The sequence below is a fragment of the Anoplopoma fimbria genome, chromosome 4, assembly GCF_027596085.1.
Source record: "Anoplopoma fimbria isolate UVic2021 breed Golden Eagle Sablefish chromosome 4, Afim_UVic_2022, whole genome shotgun sequence".
In the NCBI taxonomy this organism is placed as follows: Eukaryota; Metazoa; Chordata; class Actinopteri; order Perciformes; family Anoplopomatidae; genus Anoplopoma; species Anoplopoma fimbria.
In genome coordinates this window covers 12,331,661-12,350,740 of record NC_072452.1, presented here as the reverse complement: position 1 = coordinate 12,350,740, position 19,080 = coordinate 12,331,661, and the positions used below count along the sequence as shown (strand labels likewise).

Here is a 19,080-nt window from a genome sequence, read left to right as displayed (position 1 = left end):
TGAAGTGAAGTGAAGACCGTGTCACTCTGCGGGGAAGGTGCACGTCCACGCAGTCAGCCCGGACAGATTATATATAACCTTGAAGGTCTGCTCAACACTGTGCCTGTGAGAAAACTCCACTCTCCTCAATAACACATCAGGAAGTACTTGTGTTCATAGCACTGCGCATGCGTGGGGAGCAGACTGCTGGTCTGCTGCCTGGTGGTGGTTGTGTAATCTGCTCCTCTGATTGACGTATTTTATTGGTATTCCAATACTTATTAACTGTCCAATTTAATATCTTAGCCAAAGCATAATCTTGTTTATTAGGTCAGTTGTTGAATGTCGTAAAAAGCTAAATATATCAAAAGTCTATTAACACTTGGCTCTGTCTTTATCTGGGTTTATCTTTTTATCTTCTCTGATTTCGACTTCTGGGATCGTGTAAAAAAATGTAGGAGCGGACTTTGTCATATATATATATATATATATATATATATATATATATATATATATATATATATATATGTATATATATATATATATATATATATATATATATATATATATATATATATATATATGTATATATATACATGTATATATATATATATATATATATATATATATAATATATAATATATAATCAATCCTTTATTAGTCCCATATATGTATATTATTTCTCTATATATATATACCCAACCCATATATATATATATATATATATATATATATATATATATATATATATATATATATATATATATATGTGTATATATATATATATGTATATATATATATATATATATATATATATATGTATATATATATATATATATATATGTGTATATACATATATATATATATGTGTATATATGTATGTGTGTATATATATAGCCTGAAATCCAATAACTGTATTTGAAACGTGAGTTGAAATGAACTACATGTGGGGGGTCAACGTGCCTGGAACTGTCTTTGCGTGTGACGTCACTGTCCACTCCTTCGCCTCGTCCTCGGTGCAGCTCACGGTGCGGCCGCTGAGCCGTACATGGTGCAGACTTCACTCTCTGAGGCGACAGAGGGCGGAATAAGAAGCAGCCGATCATTTGAGGAACAAACAAGTAGACGTCGAAAGCAGGAAATACGAGGACGGGTCCCAGTCTGGAAAAGGTGAGAGGAAAACGCATGTCTTATTTATGGAGGGTTTCATGATGTTCATGTCGGGAGCGTCAGCTGTGAGCGTGAAATGGTTGTGACAGGCTGGCTGCTTGTTTGTGGTTGAAGTAACGAGCCGCTGCCTGTTTTCTAGCCAGTCAGCAAGCATCAAAACACTGCTTTATGTTAACTCAGCTATTAACAATGCTGGGTATACAATAGTGTACTATGGGCATTCAACGAGCTGAAGCCATGTCGCATTGTTGCGGTCAAATCACGCAGGCGTTACCGCACTGTCTCTCCCACAGACCCATGAAGCCCTTTATGGGAAGATATATCATTAATACAATTTAAGATTTATAATGACTAAGATTACTGTGCACGATGATACATGCACATACTTATATGTAAGACGTGATTAACCAACCCACACAATTATCAATATTTTTACTTATTTAATTTTGTGTTTATTTTTATAATCATTTTCTCATTTTTTTGTTAGAGTGCACAAAAAAATGGGTTGCCCTAAAGGAATGCATTTTTTTTTAATTTGATTGATAAAAATCGTTCACCACAGTATATGTAATTTTATACCTTGGTATTTGCATGTTTCATGAACATGTTATGACCTTTTTTTTTGAAACTCAATTGAAAACCCTTTTAAAGATTAAATTACCAGATTAAAAAAAAATCTGAATTCTGCTGCTAAAGGGGAGTGATTTACTTAAATATCAAGGCTCATCATGCCACATTGATGTAAACAGAGCCTTTAAATCCAATTAGGTCATTGAGCATGGATGGCCCAATACAACTAGAGATGTGACATCATATATTATATTATCATATATATATTATATCCCGTGCTATATATCCTCACATTGCCCAATGTTACCTGTACTGTGCTTAACAATAGTAAAACTATTATGAAACTATTCCTTCTATTTCATTGGTCGCCCTGAAATAGACAATTCATTTCCTCACACTTTTTTTTTTAGTAGTCTCTGATGTAACGCCTATTTATAAGTTGTAATCAAACCCCAATATCCACATTTCATTTCAGACAAAGATACCTCTATTCGCCACGCCCCCACAGCAGTCTTTGGTCTCCGAGGAAAACCTGCAGAGCCTGTCTGAGCCTGCCATCAACAACAGGTTTAGTGGAGACAGTCCTGCACTCTGCAATGGCTCTGTTGACCGTGCATAGGCTCCCATCCATCTCCACCGCTCCAGTGAGTTCAATCATCCCCTCGCCTTGTTATACACACAAGTTGGGCATATTGCATTATATCCTAAGATATGTGATTTTTTTTTAAAGTTTGATTTACAAAGTGGGATTCAGAACTACATGTGCTGTTCATGCTGGACCCTCTACGTTCTGCGTAAAGAGCAACTATTCCTGGATGTGTCTCTCATCACCAGATTTGGCTGAAAGAAGGAGGAGTTTTGTTTTTCAATTGCTGCCAGGGAAGTTGTATTGGCGGGTTTACAGGGCTAACATGCCTCAGATATAGTCATCATCATCAAAGTGCCATTCACATTCATTACAGTGATGTCAGAGCATGATTGGATCAGCTTTTGTTTGTCTAAATGCTCATCGCCTCTGTAGTTTTTCAATGGATACATATAATCATATAATCACTGTATCATTAGCCACTGTCTTTAACTTTATCTTCTCTCATTCTTTTACTCTATCATGAAGATTATTTAACTTTACTCCCCAAGTCATGGCTTTTCTTCTGGTCTTTGTCATTGCCAACTAAACCATAAATGACCTGACTGTGGGTCCAAGTCTAATTTTTTTGCATATTTTGTCACAGTATCTAATCACTCTGCTCTCTTAACTTGTGTTCTCTCCTTTTTTTTTTCTCTTCTTCGAACCCCCATCATTCCTCTCCTGGCTCCGGCCCACTTCTCCTCTTTAAGTTCTTTTTTTTTTTTCTTGACTCTGTCTGGACTTGTCAGTTGCGTAACAGGTAATGTTACTGTCTCAAGTTTCTTTCTCTGTAAACCCCTTGTTACTACCACTACTTCTCTCTCTCTCTCTCTCTCTCTTGTTTCCTCCCCCTCCCCTCTGTTGCACTGTCGTTCTCCTTAACTTCTTATCCTTTTATGAGTTTACTGCCAATATATTTTTATTGTTTTTATCCCAAACCCTCTTAGTGTCCTTTTCCCTGTGCTTAAATATCACTCTTTGTGTCGGTCTCCTCACTTCCGTCTTCCACTGCACCTTATCTGTGTTGCACCATATTTCACCCAAGGAATTACTGAACATTCTTTCCAGACCTTTGTGTCCACACTTTGCGAAAGGAAAGACATCACACACACTGCCTCCAATGTTCCCAGGAAATGTGTTAGTGTGTCAACACTTTAGTACTCATCTAGTTAGAAACGTGCTGCTTTGGGAACATTTTGTGTTACAACTCCAGCATCTAATAAGAACTTTCTTTGTGATGAGTATATGTCAACCCTTTTTTGAGAATACAAACAGTCTATACAAAATAAATGTACCGTCTTCTGGAGTGTATAGAACACACCATGTGATTTTAAAAAAAAAATGTAATTATATAAATGTTCTTCATTGGAAAAAAAACAACGTTTGAATCACACACAAACAAAAGGAAAATATTTCTATTTCTTGTGATTTACTTGATTTGATTTTTTAAAGGATGAAAGCCTCCAAAGAAGAGGGAGACTTCAGAAAAGGTAGCTGTACACCTGTGTTATCTTTGAATTGTCATCTAATAACAGTCCTAAAAGAATGATTCTCAATTCGTGGATTACAGCGGCATTATACTAAGTGGTCTCTGTCCATCTTTAGGGAGAGCTTTGCCCTTGTGAAGGGGGCAGTCCTTCTGCTGGAAGACGGCGACGGGGATGGCCCTGATGAAGGGACTTTTCCCACTCCACATTCTCCCGTAAAGGAAGGTGGTGGAGCTCCAGACACAAGGCGCAGACACCTTCATGCCATGGTTGAACATCTCCGACCAGAAGATACCATTAAGCTGGTGAGGCCTCATGTTAACCTGCATGTTGCAAATCAGATCAGTAGAAAGATGATATCAATATGTTGAGTTTACTCATTTATTGAGTTTATTATGATTGACTCATCTTGTTCATCTAACAAAAAAAAGAAATTCAAGCGAAGTTCTGGCTTTTGGAGTAATTAACCTGTTCAATCAGAGATCGGACCGTCACACAAGGTGTTTAAACATGTAATTGTAATGTCAACAGTCCAACAGTTGGACAGTTTGACAACAGTCCTGTGAAATATTGATTTGACGCATCAGATCAGGCACTCTGAATGCAAAACATCTTACACACATCACATCTGATCAATTTTATTTGACTGTTATATGATGATTTGTACGGATGTAGTAGGATAGTGTGCAGTAGTTGGGACACATCAGGTAGGCGGTCATTTTTCTGTAAGTTGTTATGGTCCACATTTCTACAGGTAAGGTTATTAAAGCTTAATGTAAACATGTAAGCAAAATTCCACATCAATGGACTATACTGGTAGCGTTGTATGTTTCATTTCAATACTGCCAAACAACATATTAGTGACACTTTACAAAGCATTCCACTGATATTGAGCTGGACCATTACGTTTTGCATTCAAAGGATTTTTGATCCATCATGCAGAACATTTAGCTAGGTTTCTTTTTTGTTATTTGTTCGCAGCGATGCAGATGAAATCATGAAAAAAATCAAATACTGAATTGACGATACCAAAACAGACACGGACATTATGAAATTGTCCCATTAGATATAATAGATCAGCTTGTATAGTTATGGGTTTAAAAGCTTCCAATAAGCCTTGAATACATCACTTTACATTCAGCTGTATTGCCATTGCATCAATGAGTTCCCAACTTTGTGAATCTCTCGCTAGATTTAGCAATTCTTGGATCTAGTGCTGCTAGCTACTGTCATTGGTAAAGAGTTGGCAACACTGGGCTGGGTTAAAAAGCATACTCTTACTGGTTTCTCCAGTTTAACCTACCTACGCTTTAAAGATTGTAAGGATTTGGACATAATGGGCCTAAACATGTGAAAAAAGAACAGGTGTGGTCCTTTAAGTGGACTATAACCAGTATCTGTGTTTCTCTTTAAACACAACATTGACTTTCCTGATTTGATTTTACCAGGAAGGCCAAGGAAACTATGCTGCACAGGATCTTTTTTTACTGTTTGTAATCAGACAGGTTTATTTGGTTTAATGGGTGACTTCATACTTTAGAGGAAACTGCAACATGTTGCATATGAAATACATTAATTGTTCTCGTCCTCACTCCTCTTGTCGTCCCTTATGTCTCCTTTCTGTTGGACACCTCCTTTGTCTCCCTCCCTTTGTCACGCAGGCGGTGCAGTTAGAGTCCGTCTCCTCGGTCAGAGTCAGGTATCTGATCGTTGTCTCCACCCTCGGAAACAAACAAGAGAGCATCCTGCTGGGCATGGATTTCCCCAAATCGGACAGGTGTGTGTAACAAGATGCAGGTGTACTGTGTCACAAAGATACGATTTCCATTCAGTTAATAGTTTCTGGTTTAGCCTTGTCAAGTAAAGTTTCTTTCCTGGTCCTGTGTTTACTTGCCCTCCCTGCATATTTGCAGCGATCTTTGCACCATCGGCCTGGTTCTGCCAGTATGGAGCGACACACAGGTGTATCTGGACGGAGACGGGTAAGAAATATATTTTTTAAAAAGGGAATGAGGAATGATTTGAAACTGTAAACGAACAAGCAAAGAGATTGTGAGGCTGCAGCACAGACGGTGCATGCTGATGTCTGGGATTCTGGCAAGAGATCATTTGAATGAGTAATGCTCTCTATTTATGGAGCTGAATCATTCTCCATGAATTACAACTGCTCCTATCCATCACTCAGACCCTTACATAAGCATGGAGATCATGTGTTTTGGCAATGAAATGAAATGAAAGTTTGGTTAGCTTCTTTCTGTATCAGTAAAGAAGTGGTTGGTGAGAGTTTAGTGGGTTATAGTTTAACCAGAACCCTAAATGTCCTCTCCTCTTCTTTGGCTTGTAGCCAGTCATTACAGTGTTTTTCTTAGCTGTCGATGTTTAGAGGAGGATATAGAGTAGGGCCATGTGAAACTGAGAGTTGGCAGCTCTTAAAACAGTCGAGCTCTGCTGTGTTTAAAGGAATCTGCTGTCACATGTAGAGTGTCAAAAAAAATGCTCTGATCAGCTGCCATGTCACACCAGCATGTTCACCCATATCAGGCTGTTCCACTCTTCTAACTAGCTGTCTTCACATTTTCATTCTCGACGTTCTTTACAAGGCTCATCATTAATTTACACTGAATAATATTTCTGCCTTCTTCGTGTTTTGTCCAATAATGCTTCTTATCAGTGTTACTTCCTCCGTTCCATTGCTAATTCTTAGTATTGTAGCTCACACTTGTTTATTTCTCTCTTTTTCCACAGTGGTTTTAGTGTGACCACAGCTGAAGAGATCAGAATCTTTAAGCCTGTTTCCATGCAGACCATGTGGTGAGTTTAGTTAAAACGTATATGTTGCTATGGCATCCAGCACATCCCATCCTAAAGCACCTCATCAACAACTACATGTCTTACCTCACTTTAAATCTTGCGTTTTATTTGACCTCTGTAGCTTCTTCTCTTTGGTGTCCTCAAATATTCATCATCTTCTGTCCTCCTCTCCGCTGTAAGGTCAGTGCTGCAGGTTTTGCACGGGTGCTGCGAGCGGGCGGTCAAGGCGGCGGTGATCCCAGGCAATGGGCTGGAGTGGGCCCAGTACTACCACCAGCACACCGAGTCAGACCGCCTCTGCCTCAATGAGTGGGAGGCCATGAACGACCTGGAGTCGGTCCGCAGGGACATTAATGAACAGGGGTAGGGAAAATGCTAGTGCTTCTAAGCTGTAGTTAAGTGTAGTACTTTTAGTATTATATTAAGTTACATTCCACCTCTGCTATGAATGTGGAAATAAAATGAATGTTGTTGTCTGTTTTTATTGCTAGTGCACACCTGTCAGCTTGTGCTTAAGTTTCACTTTTTCTTGGACGGGTAGTTCGGCAGAGAGACTGTCCAATGAGGGGTTGATCAAAGAGCACCTGAGAGACATCATGAGGACCGAAGACTTGGATAACCTCACGTCTAAAATGGTAAGACACACAGGCAGAAAATATAAGATTAAAAAAAATAAGAGAATGTATATTTGCCTGTATAATTTGACCTTTCCTTTTCCACTGCAGGTGCACTCTGCCCTCGAGACCAGGATAGGCTTCGACATGAGACCCTTTAAGGAGTACATTGACAATGAGATCCTGGTCACCATGGCTCAGATGGACAAACCCTCCAAAATATTTGACTATCTTTACCTGGTGAGTGATTGCAAAGCTACAAAGACAGTAATGAGCTTTATTATAGCAGCATGGTGAGAACTCTTTCCGATGCTTTAGTCAATAAACTGACGGAAGTGAGCTTTTACCAGGATGTCGACATGTGACTGTAACTTCCCCTTTGTGGGACAGCTGTGTTGACAGCGATAGGGAAGACGACTCTGATGGCCCTTTCCTTTTTGTCCTCTGCCCTCGACTGAACCTCTTCTTCTTTATCTGGTTTCAGGGCTCTGAGTGGAACGCAGCTAACTTAGAGGAGCTGCAGAAAAACAAGTCAGTGTTTTTTCACCTGCAACATTTTTCTATAGCTCTGTGTATTGTTGTTGTTGTTGTCTACTTCGCATTGTCTCATCACAAGGGTAATACTGAATTGTGCATTGTGTTTTGCTGAGTCACCTCTGAGGCTCTAGGTTTATGTCTGTATGTTTTGCAGTGTGGGCTATATTCTGAATGTGACGAGGGAGATCGACAACTTTTTCCCCGAGTCCTTCACTTATCTGAACATCAGAGTGTACGATGTGGAAGCCACCAACCTGCTCCCTCACTGGAAAGACACAAACAACTTCATCAAAACTGCCAGGTAGTCCTGAAACCTGAAACATAAGAAGACACCTAAAATCCAAACTTGTGAAAAAGTATTTTGCAGTCCTTGACAGATTGTTGACAAGCATATCACTGTCACATTTGTGTCTTTAGTCACATTCCAATTTCCCCAATTATTAGAAATGAAAACCATTTCACCATGAACTGTATGCTACTTAATAGTTAATAGTACAGTTTAAAATGAATGAAAACAATTTACCTGAAGACCTCAAGGAGTTAAGTCATATAGAGTAGCTCTGGGTATCCAGCAACAGGCTTGGGGCCTGCTGCTTATGCTGAGCGGAAAAAACATGAGGCGCTCAATAATGCAAAAGCAGCATGCAAAACGCTAAGTCTCATTGAAATTCATTACAAAAAGCCACCCAGGCTGCTCAAAAGTGCTCAGTCTGATCGTGGCCTAACTCCCTCTCATACTTAATAGTGATTTGATGAACTCATGTGTTGTTGCGCAGATCAATGCAGATATTTTATAGTCCTTTAAAGCAAAAGTTTGACAGTTAGATTAGAAGATTAATACCAATCTAACATCTGTCTGTCAAATATCAAGCTGGACCAACGAGATTGTTAGCGTAGCACTCAGACTGGAAGCAGCTCGCGTAGCTCTGTCCGATGGTAACACCAGCACTTTTTAAAGCTCACAAATTGCGGGACGATTCCTTTATATCATTTACTTTGTTCCTATCTCTGCCTCGCCAGCAATTTTGCAGTTTTGCCTTTTATTTGCATCAATTGATTATCCTTACAATATCTTTCAATTCAAATCAATTTCAATTCAAATCTCTGAGTGAGTTTTTCTTTATTTGTGTGTGCTGCAGGGAGAGTGGACAGGCCGTGTTGGTGCACTGTAAGATGGGCGTTTCTCGCTCTGCTTCCACGGTGATTGCCTACGCCATGAAGTACGAGCACTGGCCACTGGATATGGCGTTGGCCTATGTGAGGGATTGCCGGTCCATCATCAAGCCCAATGAAGGCTTCATGAAACAGCTGCAGACCTACAACGGCATCCTCAATGCAAGGTCAGACATAGTGTTAGGTCTGATGCTGTACAAAGGTCTCTACTCCAAAATGAGTAATCTGTTGTGGCAAAAGCTTTGGCGACATGAAAATATAAACATTTCTTGAATTTGTCTCTGTTTGTGTCTTTCTGGCTATTTATTTGTGTGCTTATCTGAGGAATGTGATGTATGTTCCTTCATCATTCCAGCCAGCAGCGTCACAGCGCACTCTGGAGGCGAAAGTCGAGAGACCAAAGACAAAAGTCAGTATGCCAGGAGGAGGGAGGGGAGGATGGAAAGCCAGATGAGGAAGAGGAGGAAGAGGAGGATGACTTTGAGCTGAGTTATGACGAGGATGAAGAAAGTCCAGATGAGAAAGATTCTGGAAGCCCAGATGAAAAACAAATTCCAGAGGGGGACAAAGAGGTAATGAGTTACATCAATTTTATGATATTAGCACTTTAAATCCTCCAGATTTATTTTAATTTTTAATCCTTTTATCTTCCCAAACACCCAGGTATTTGAAGAGCCCACCCCCCAATCTGACACCAACCAGGGAGAGACAGGATCACCTGTTATCACAGTTACTGAACCGAACAAGGTGACTGCCTGACACAACTTTACTCAAACACGCTGCACCTGAAGCTGTTAATCGGCATCTGTCTCTTTTTGCGGTGCAAACCTCGCTCCTTCACTAAATCTTTTGATTTTTTTGCTTTTCTTTCTCATCACAAGGTGGCTCCGAGCGTTAATCGCAGTGGCAGGATGAACCTCTTCTCCCTCATGCAGTCCATCAGTGATGAGGATAAAGGAAGAGAACAGGTAAACGAAGCAGAGTGCCAGTCTCTCTTTCAAGAACTTGCAAGGTCAAGAACTTGAAAGAGAGACTTTATAGTTACGATGTTGTGCACACAAATAGTTGATTTGTAAGTTGAGAACATTTTGAGTAGGCTGGTGTTGAAATTTACTCAAGAAAGAGGCAGGCGATGTAAGCCTATTTCAGTGTACAATCTCACTTTAATTTCAATAGTTGAAGTTCTTCTTTTGCATCATTTTAAAAATCCCACAAATGTTCTTTTTTGATTAAAATAGATGCTATTAGCTTTCTTTTCCTGATTTAATGTTGAAAAACTGTCAAAGTTTTAGTTTAAATTTGGCTGCTCTATAAGCTACACTTCTACTTCTTTGTTGCTTTCAAAGCTGCTTGGCAGTCCGAGGCGGTCTCCAGTGCAGCGGAGGTGTAGCCAAGGGCGACGGGGTCTGATTCACCAGAGAGCATATGTGGACGTTTCACCTGAACCACGAAGCCTGCCAGATGCCAGTCAGAGCAAACCCTAAAGTTATCAAAGAGACGGAAGAGTGGGGAGTTACTGGAGGGTGGGGGAATCTTGAATGAGGCAGAGAGGGGGAAATAGATGGAGGGGGAAAAATCTCTTCATTTCTTTTTGTACACTGATACACTTTGGCTTTATATATTAGATTAATTAGATGAAGAAAGTTTTTAATTTATGTTCCATTATATATTTCTGTTCATAATATTATAACTGAAGGTTCACTGTTGATGAAACGATCTTGCTGTCATATTGCTATACCAATGAAAGCCAGGAAATCTGATGGCTGAAGTCATTATCAGTGTCCATCGCTGTATTATGATGTTTTTTTCTGTGTTTTTAGAACATATCCTACCACATACAGACCTACCGGTCTCTCCCTCCCCCCTTGTTCCCTCTTCCCTTCCACAGCTCTCGCATCACCACTCTAGAGATGATATCTATGCAATAACCTTTTTCTTTTCCTCTGTAAATATGAGGCTGTATGCTGCCAATCCAAGGTAGATGGTTTTAAATTTTGTTTTCATATTCTCTCTCATGTTAATTGTTCACAGATGGGAGTATTTCAATTTATCTAAGCTGTGCATCACGGGCCAAGTCAGGGCCAGTTTTATGGCACAAGCCTGTTTGCCAAACAGTGTGTTCCAATGTGCCAATGATCATATTAAATTAAAAGTCTTTATCAAGTCAGTACATTAAGAACAATGTCACCCATTTTAATTTTATTCATTCTATTTAACACCAGGGCTGTAGGAGTGCCTTCAACGTTAGAATGAAATACAAAATATGAATGACTGGTGTTTTTAATGTTTTTACTATGAGGTGGTGGCTGCATATTGTATGAGTCTTGTGCTGTTTCTCTGATTACAGTATCAATGTGACTGCCCAAAGTGTTAGCATGTATGCATATATACAGAGTATAGATGTATCAAAAAAGAATTGCTGGGTGCATGTTATGTGTTTTTATACCAACATGTGAGAGAAAAATGTTCAGGGTTTTCTCATATATTTATATTGACATTTAATGGATTGAGGTAAATTATTCAAAATACTGTTTTCAGACCTACGATCACTGGATGCTGAAGTGGAATATTCTACGTTCATGCTGGTATTTTTTGTTTAATCCAGTGAACCCAAGCTAAAGCCTATTTACTTCATTTAACCTGCACTTTATAATCCCAACGTACACTGTCCCCACTGCCTGAGCCAACATCACACTGTACTACGAAAAAGTCTCTTTTTTTCCTTTTTAAATCTTGTCCACATCTCTAAGCTCTTTTGTGTTAAGCTCTCTACTGTCTGCACCTCACTCTTGTTTACAACAAACACTATGAGTGGAAAAATAAATTATCATACTCAAACCAAATGCTTTGTTTCCTGATAATACACCAGAGGATGCAAGGGGCGATGTCCTCAGCATTGTTGAATTGCTGTTATAAATACATGTTAATTAAAACATATTATAGTATGTCGGCAAAAAAGGCACACAAAAGTTATAGTACGTCGAATAAAGTAATTAAAAGACATATAGTATGATTAAAAAAACACATAAAAGTTATAGTCTAGCATGTCACAAAATAATCTTTAAAAAATCATCATAAAAGTCATAATATGGTATGTTGGGAAAAGTAGAAGTATTGTTTGTCGAAAACAAGTCCTAAAAAAGTCATTGTATGTCATTCTAAAAAGTCATAGTATAGTAAGACGAAAGAAGTCATAATAAAGTATGTTGGAAAAAGTCCGAGTATATGAAGTCAAAAAAACTCATTAAGTCATATTAAGGTACATCAAAAAACGTTATGGAACATTATGTCGAAAAATAGTTATAGTATATTATGTCAAAAGAAAGGCATAAAAAGGTCATAGTATCAAAGTATAGTATGTCGAAAAAAGGTCTAGTATGATATGTTGAAAAAACCCAAAGCATATTATGCTTTAAAAAGTCATAGTATAGTATGTCGAAAAAGTAGTAGTATATATTATAGTATTTTAAGAAAAAGTCCTAATATAGTATTATAGTATTTTATGTCGAAAAAAGTCATAGAACAGTTTGTCAGGAAAAGTCATAGGATAGTATGTTGGAAAAAAGTTATAGTATTTTATGTCGAAAAAAGTCATAGTAAGGTAAGTCAAAATAAGTTATGGAAACGCTTGTCATGTATATTATGTCAAAAGAAAGGCATAAAAAAGTCCTAGTATAGTATGTTGAACAAAGTCAAAGTATAGTATGTCAAAAAAGTCATAGTGTAGAAGATCTAAAAAAGTCATAGTATAGTATGTCGAAAAAAGTAGTATAATAGTATGTCGAAAAAAGGTCCTAAAAAAGCCATAGAATAGTATGTCGAAAAAAAGTCAAAGTATGGTATGTAGAAAATAATAGTTATAGTTATAATAGCTATATTATATATATATAGTCATAGTATAGGATGTTGAATAAAGTTGTACTATAGTAGGTCAAAATAAGTCATAGTATAGTATGTCAGAAGAAAGGCATTGTATAACATGTTGAAATATTATGCTATAGTGTTTCGAAAAATACCAACTATAGTATAGCAAAATCAGTGACATAATAGCATGTTGAAAAAAAGTCATAATAATGTCATACTATACAATTTTGAAGTCAAGTTTGAAGTAAAAAAAAAAAGTCATAGTATTGTATGCATGTTGAAAATTGTCATATTATAGTATGTAGAAAAAAAGTCCTAAAATTGTCATAGTATAGTATGTCGAAAAAACAATTTTAACATGACAACAAAAAAGTAAAAGAAAGTCTTAAAAATGTTATGGTATAGGGTTCCGAAAATGTCCAACTATAGTACACCAAAATCAGTCATATTATAGCATGTTGAAAATATTTATAATAATGTCCTAGTATAGTATTTTGAAAAAATGATATTGATAAATGTCATATTATAGTATGCCGGAAAAAAGTCCTAGTATAGTATGTCGGCAAAAAAGGCACACAAAAGTTATAGTATGTCGAATAAAGTAATTAAAAGACATATAGTATGATTAAAAAAACACATAAAAGTTATAGTCTAGCATGTCACAAAATAATCTTTAAAAAATCATCATAAAAGTCATAAAAAAGTCATAATATAGTATGTTGGGAAAAAACATCATAGTATAGTAAGTCACAATGTCATAAACAGTCTCATGTATGTGAATGTAATAGAAATGACTTGATCATATTTCTTTATGTCCTTCTCTTCTTTTTTCCCCCAAAATGTTTCTGGACCAAAACTCAGGACGTCCAGATCTCTTCAAGCACTTTATCCACATCTACGACCATATAAATGTACTCAGAGGGGTCATTCAGGGACATGCCAATAAAAATAATTCATTAAATATCTGTTCCATAACCCCCTCCTTTTAAACAATGGAGGAGAATCAGTCACATACTAACCTGTGGTGCTCTGAGCACTGGTGTTTTAACAACGATGAGGACTTTAACCCGGCCCTGGAGCTTCCCAAACCAGGAACTAACCTACCAACTACTGCCACATGCACTTTGAACTTTCCTCTTTGTGTATTTCAGTTCTTCCTTTCACGTATTACGCAAAATTGAATGAACGACACAATGGATGAACTCACAACCTCTGGTCTTCTGATCAGCCACTAACTACCTGAGTTACTTGGTCAAATTGCATTCACCTAACTCAAACACACAAAACTATGGAAAACATAAAATCTGACTGATTCTTTTGATACAACAAAAAGCAGTAAATCAATATTGATTATGAAGCTCATTTTGTTTTTAATGTTTCAAATATGTTGTGGAAACATTACATTACATTACAGTCATTTAGCAGACGCTTTTATCCAAAGCGACTTACAATAAGTGTATTCAACAAAGGTATTCAAGAGAACTACTAGTCACCAGAAGTCATAAGTGCATCTCCTTTCTTAAACAACCCAGCTAGCATGTATATAGCGGACCACTGGTGGCGTTAGGACGGCAAGCCACCGGTGGTATGCCAACTGTGGCTCGACATCGGACCACTGACAGTTACAAAACACACATCGGGCCATCGGCGGATTTTGGTAGGTAATCCGCGATGGTGTGCGAGTACAGCTGCACTGTCAAGGCGGTGGCATGCCACCTTCGGACCGCTGGAGGCCCGCTACTGTTACCACTGAGTTAGTTCTACTCATTCAATATGCGCGAGGGTGGCGGCTTGCCACCCTCGGACCGCTGGAGGACCGCTAGACTCTACCCGTTTAATAACGGAAAATAACGGACGCCAGCATCAAGACTCGATCCAGACATAGAATGACTAGGTAAGTAAAACATCTCTTCTCCATATCTCCACTGTTTTAATTAAATATACCATCATTTTCATATATAAAAAAAAAAATGTAGCCTATTTAGACCGTTAGTCTGTTTCCAAAATGTTGCCTTTTTGTTGTGTGGCATAGCGACATTCTCTGACAGCAAGACAACTTTGTCAACATACCGGTAGGGTACTGGCTTGTATAGTTACCGTTACCTCAATCGTTTGACTAATAAATTAGGCCAGTAGGATAAACAAAGTACATCGTCTCGTATATAAGTGGCTGCGCTGGAATATTTTACTCACACATGATAAATGTAAACAAACAAACAAAACCAATTTGGCTAGCCTTCTGGTGTGTGTTTCTCGACAACATCGTTGCTAACTAAGTTAGCAACTTACTTGCAATACAATTTCCCATTGGAAACCTAGTAAGTTGCTAACTGGTTAGCAACGATGCTATCGCGAAATGGGGTATTGATCGACAAGCAGTTTTAGATGTCGTGGGTTGATGGGCAAAGACAAATCACAGTATGACTTTTTCGAAATTAAGACTACTGGGGTTTATGGATGGCGTATGAGGTTTAACACAGGTCCTGTCACCAAAAAATGGTTAATTACAGCTCCGTTTTAGTTTCACCAATTCTGGTAGGCCACCCTCTCTCGAACAAGCCTTGGCTGTTATCATACCCATAGTGCTAGCCCCACACGTTTCTGTTTTGTGTGTGTGTGTGTGTGTGTGTGTGTGTGTGTGTGTGTGTGTGTGTGTGTGTGTGTGTGTGTGTGAGAGAGAGAGTGAGTTGATGCAGCTGTCTCTTGTGAAGAACAGATAGTGATGTGTTTTTTCTCTCTCTCTTTATAGGTGACCAACAACAGTCTGTAGGCATACACTGTAAGGTAATTTAGGAATTTAATTTAATAGGCAACACTCGTGGCACAATGTCCAGTTACTGGAGCAAACGTAGAAGAATAGCTAGAGGGGTGGAAATGGATTTACAGAGCCTCGCTTCCTCTTCAGCAAAGTGTGGGGGGGAAGGGGTATATGAAGTGACTGAGGGTAGTGGGGACTATGTCCTACCAGGACAAAGCAGGACAACAGTGTGTGAGCTGGCCCTTTCAGGACAGAGTAGCACTACAGTGTGTGAGCAGGCCCATGACAATGATGATGATAGTGATGGTGGAGTGAGTGATGACGATGATGATGATGATGATGATAATGATAATAATGATGATCATCATCATGACAGCGACGACACACAAAGTCAGTTAGCACAGTGGGCAGTTAGGAGAAGGATCAGCCATGCTGCGTTAGGGGATCTACTATCCATTCTGTCTGGCAAAATTCATGGGTTGCCAAAAGACCCAAGAAAAGTCAAGAAGGCTGCCTTAGCAAATGAATCCCCTGACCCCCAGACATGGACCTTGTATCCAGTGGTCATACTTAAAGTTAAAGGTAGGATTTGTGTATATTTACACATCATAATGTAGTGTTTTGCTTTGGGAGAAAATGTTTCAGGTTAACTATTGGAATGTTGTTTGTTTGATTTTGTTGTTGTTTGATATAGAAACGTATGAAAAGGCCCACAATTTTTATATGAAGGCAAAAAAAGGAGAGTCATTGGATACCACCGATGATGATGTGAAAAGAAAAAGAAAGTAAGATCATCATATTTTTTCACAATGATGTGCAATATTATATTAAAAGGGAAGAAAATCTGGTACCACACGGATGTCTTTTTTAAATAATAATAATACTTCTTATTCGGTTGGTTATTTATAGAAAGGCGGAGTATGTGTTAACATGTGTAACATTATGGCATTTATAACTAATCATCAATTCACCAATGATAATACCCTTAACTTTTTGTAATTTGTTTCATCTCAAGGCCAAATATGAAATTTTCCCTGCCCGACTACTCCAGTGAAGACGATGACAATCGGAATCTCCCCCGCCTCCAAAAATCCCAAGAGCACCAGCAAAAAAAAAAAAAAACTATTCCAAATTCAGGTTAGTGATCTCTCTGAAAAGAAATTCCATTTTCTTTATATTTATGCTTTGTCATGGTCTCTATCTCCTCTCTCTATCATGGTCTCTTTGACTTTTTGTGCACACACATTTGCCACCATGCCCTCTGCATAGCATTGCTTTGTTCATTTTATAAGTTGCTTTAAAAGTGCCAGTTAAGTGTAACTTAACACGCTTTTACTTTTCCAATCTGTTCAACAGAGTTGACCACCGTTACTGCTCTGCCAGTAGCACCACCGCTCTTCCGCTCCAGCCATGCCGGTAAATACATAATACAGTGCACAACAGTTGACAGTCCACACCCCTCTCCCTCTCCAAATGCCAGCTGCTTTGTTCATTGTGGAATGAGGTGTACTTAAATGTGTTTGTGTTTTGGAAAGGTATTGCATTACCTTACTCTCCACCTTTTGCTTTGGTAGTATAAAACATCTTGTTGGTAGTAAAAAGGGAACAAATGTAGCACAAGCCATGCGGATAAATACATAATTTGCTTTATGAACTCTGGGTACTAAGTATGCCTTTTCATTTCCAATCTGTTCAACAGAGTTAACAAGTCAGACCACCACTCCTCCGTCAACTTCGCCCACATCTCTGCCAGTACCACCCCAGCAAGGTAGAACTGCATTTTCATTAATCTGGCGCCAATATTAAGGGAGAAACAAGCCATGAAGGCCTCATTATGTGGGAAGGACATTCATCCCTGATTAAGTCAGGCAATTTCAGTCTCAACTTCTTTACATTACATACACTTTTTGTGTCATACCAATTCTAATATATATTTTTTTATTCATAGATTTTTACAGACTTGTTCTGCAGCACCTCCGCACAATTGAGGAGGAGCTGAAGGAGGTGAAGCAGCAGGTGGCGGTCAACACAGCCATGATACAGAGACTAGGTGGTGGTGGTGTGGCAGATCTCGGCCTTGTGGAAGACACCAACATGCCATTGAGCAATGCCGAGGACCTGGATGAGCTGGAGAGGCGGCTTATATCTGATGTGGACCTAAAAAATCAACTGGTATGTCTTTTTAAATGTTTTGCAATATGATTATTGTAGCTATACAATTCCTAGCCTGGCTCTCGTAATGAATGTGGCTCTGCCTTGCTTTAATGTTGACTACTCAATGATTCAAAAATGCCATTCAAATCATGGAATGAATGCCGGGAACTGAGACCATGTGTGCATCTGAAACACCTGTCGCGTTTCACATCTGTTTTCCCTTCCCCACTACATTTAAATGTTGACCACGTCATATTAAAAGCCAGGCTATCCACGTCCTTGTTGTGTTGTTAAACTTGAATCTCATTCCCAAGTGGAGCGTTGTGTGCTGAATACATGACATGTTGTCCATTTTTGTCACCATATAGCAAAACAGCTTAAGCCGAAAACAGCTAAAATGTTTGACTGGGAGTTATGCCACTGTAATTTTGGTCTTTGCATTTCAGGTGAACATACTTGCTATTTTGGGAGGGAAAACCACCAAAGACGCAGTGAAGAGGATGCTGGGCCGGGCTTTCAGGAGGTCCCTGGCGCTCCAAATTAATTGGACTGGCGCAGCTGGAAAGATCGCTTTCAAGTCCCTAAACCTGAAGAGTGTGTTGCACAGTAAGTGATTTTGTGAAACTATTGTGAATGTGTTCAAGTATATAACCCCTGGCAAAAAAAAAAAAAGCATTTTGTGAGGGCACGCATACACATTGATGAAGGCAGACATGAAAGTGCTGAACATTAAAACTGAACTTTATTTAACTACTGCATCCTATTATACATGTAGGCTGTCTGCGTATCTTTGCGGTACAGAAGAGTGTTGAATGGGGAGCTTATGTAGCCCCCGCCTAAACGCATGGCATTATGGGGAAGTGAAGTTTATATACACTACATGGGTTCTACATTTTTGTTTTCTCCCAGCTGCGCGACACTAGCTGCGCACAACTCAACCTCTGATTGTTGGAAACCGCTGTCGGTCAAAAAATTAGCTTACGTGGTTGGCTGCTGGTGTCTTGCCCCTCCTCACAACACCGTGTTTATAAACACGTGAATCCATGTATATTCTTCCATACACAACATCTCACTTACTCTTTGTTTTACTACAGGAGCCGTTCGGAGAGTGGTAACCACAGCCACTGAAGAGGAGCTTCAAAAGAAGTCTCCCTGTATTTGAAGGGGGCGGCTGACAGGGAGGGAGGGAGAAAAGACAGGCAGAAAAGGGTGGTGAATGGGGATGGGGAGTGTTGAGCCCATGTTGGCCATATGCTTATGAAATAAACAAAATGTATTGAACCTAATAGCCTATGTGTGGTGAGTCTGTGTAATAGTTGCTGAGGATATATGTTT

General features: G+C 38.9%; 2 protein-coding genes across 2 annotated transcripts; both read left to right on the top strand.

Annotated features, from left to right (window-relative positions):
* Positions 1-968: 968 nt before the first annotated feature.
* si:ch211-203d1.3 (protein phosphatase Slingshot homolog 3) lies at positions 969-11,858 on the top strand. Its single transcript, XM_054597517.1, has 17 exons — positions 969-1,149; positions 2,195-2,363; positions 3,800-3,837; positions 3,953-4,139; positions 5,496-5,611; positions 5,748-5,816; positions 6,580-6,645; positions 6,826-7,008; positions 7,187-7,280; positions 7,371-7,499; positions 7,744-7,790; positions 7,951-8,097; positions 8,936-9,136; positions 9,325-9,541; positions 9,633-9,716; positions 9,851-9,937; positions 10,316-11,858. The coding sequence occupies exons 1-17, from the start codon at positions 1,028-1,030 to the stop codon at positions 10,451-10,453; spliced, it is 2,094 nt and encodes a 697-aa protein (XP_054453492.1). The 5' UTR covers positions 969-1,027; the 3' UTR covers positions 10,454-11,858.
* A 2,408-nt stretch (positions 11,859-14,266) lies between these two features.
* On the top strand, positions 14,267-18,907 carry LOC129090546 (uncharacterized). Its single transcript, XM_054598194.1, has 9 exons — positions 14,267-14,727; positions 15,583-16,173; positions 16,286-16,376; positions 16,607-16,728; positions 16,948-17,007; positions 17,291-17,359; positions 17,540-17,763; positions 18,192-18,351; positions 18,840-18,907. Exons 2-9 carry the CDS (start codon positions 15,660-15,662, stop codon positions 18,905-18,907), a joined length of 1,308 nt encoding a protein of 435 aa, XP_054454169.1. The 5' UTR covers positions 14,267-14,727; positions 15,583-15,659.
* The last annotated feature ends 173 nt before the right edge of the window (positions 18,908-19,080 follow it).

Bases quoted from the DNA above. Each gene is read 5' to 3' on its own strand.
- si:ch211-203d1.3 (XM_054597517.1), top strand. From the start codon at position 1,028: ATGGTGCAGACTTCACTCTCTGAGGCGACAGAGGGCGGAATAAGAAGC. The intron at 5,612-5,747 runs GTGTGTGTAACA...GCATATTTGCAG, and splicing joins GATTTCCCCAAATCGGACAG to CGATCTTTGCACCATCGGCC. The intron at 9,137-9,324 runs GTCAGACATAGT...TCATCATTCCAG, and splicing joins AACGGCATCCTCAATGCAAG to CCAGCAGCGTCACAGCGCAC.
- LOC129090546 (XM_054598194.1), top strand. From the start codon at position 15,660: ATGTCCAGTTACTGGAGCAAACGTAGAAGAATAGCTAGAGGGGTGGAA. The intron at 16,174-16,285 runs GTAGGATTTGTG...TGTTTGATATAG, and splicing joins GGTCATACTTAAAGTTAAAG to AAACGTATGAAAAGGCCCAC. The intron at 16,729-16,947 runs GTTAGTGATCTC...TCTGTTCAACAG, and splicing joins AAAAACTATTCCAAATTCAG to AGTTGACCACCGTTACTGCT.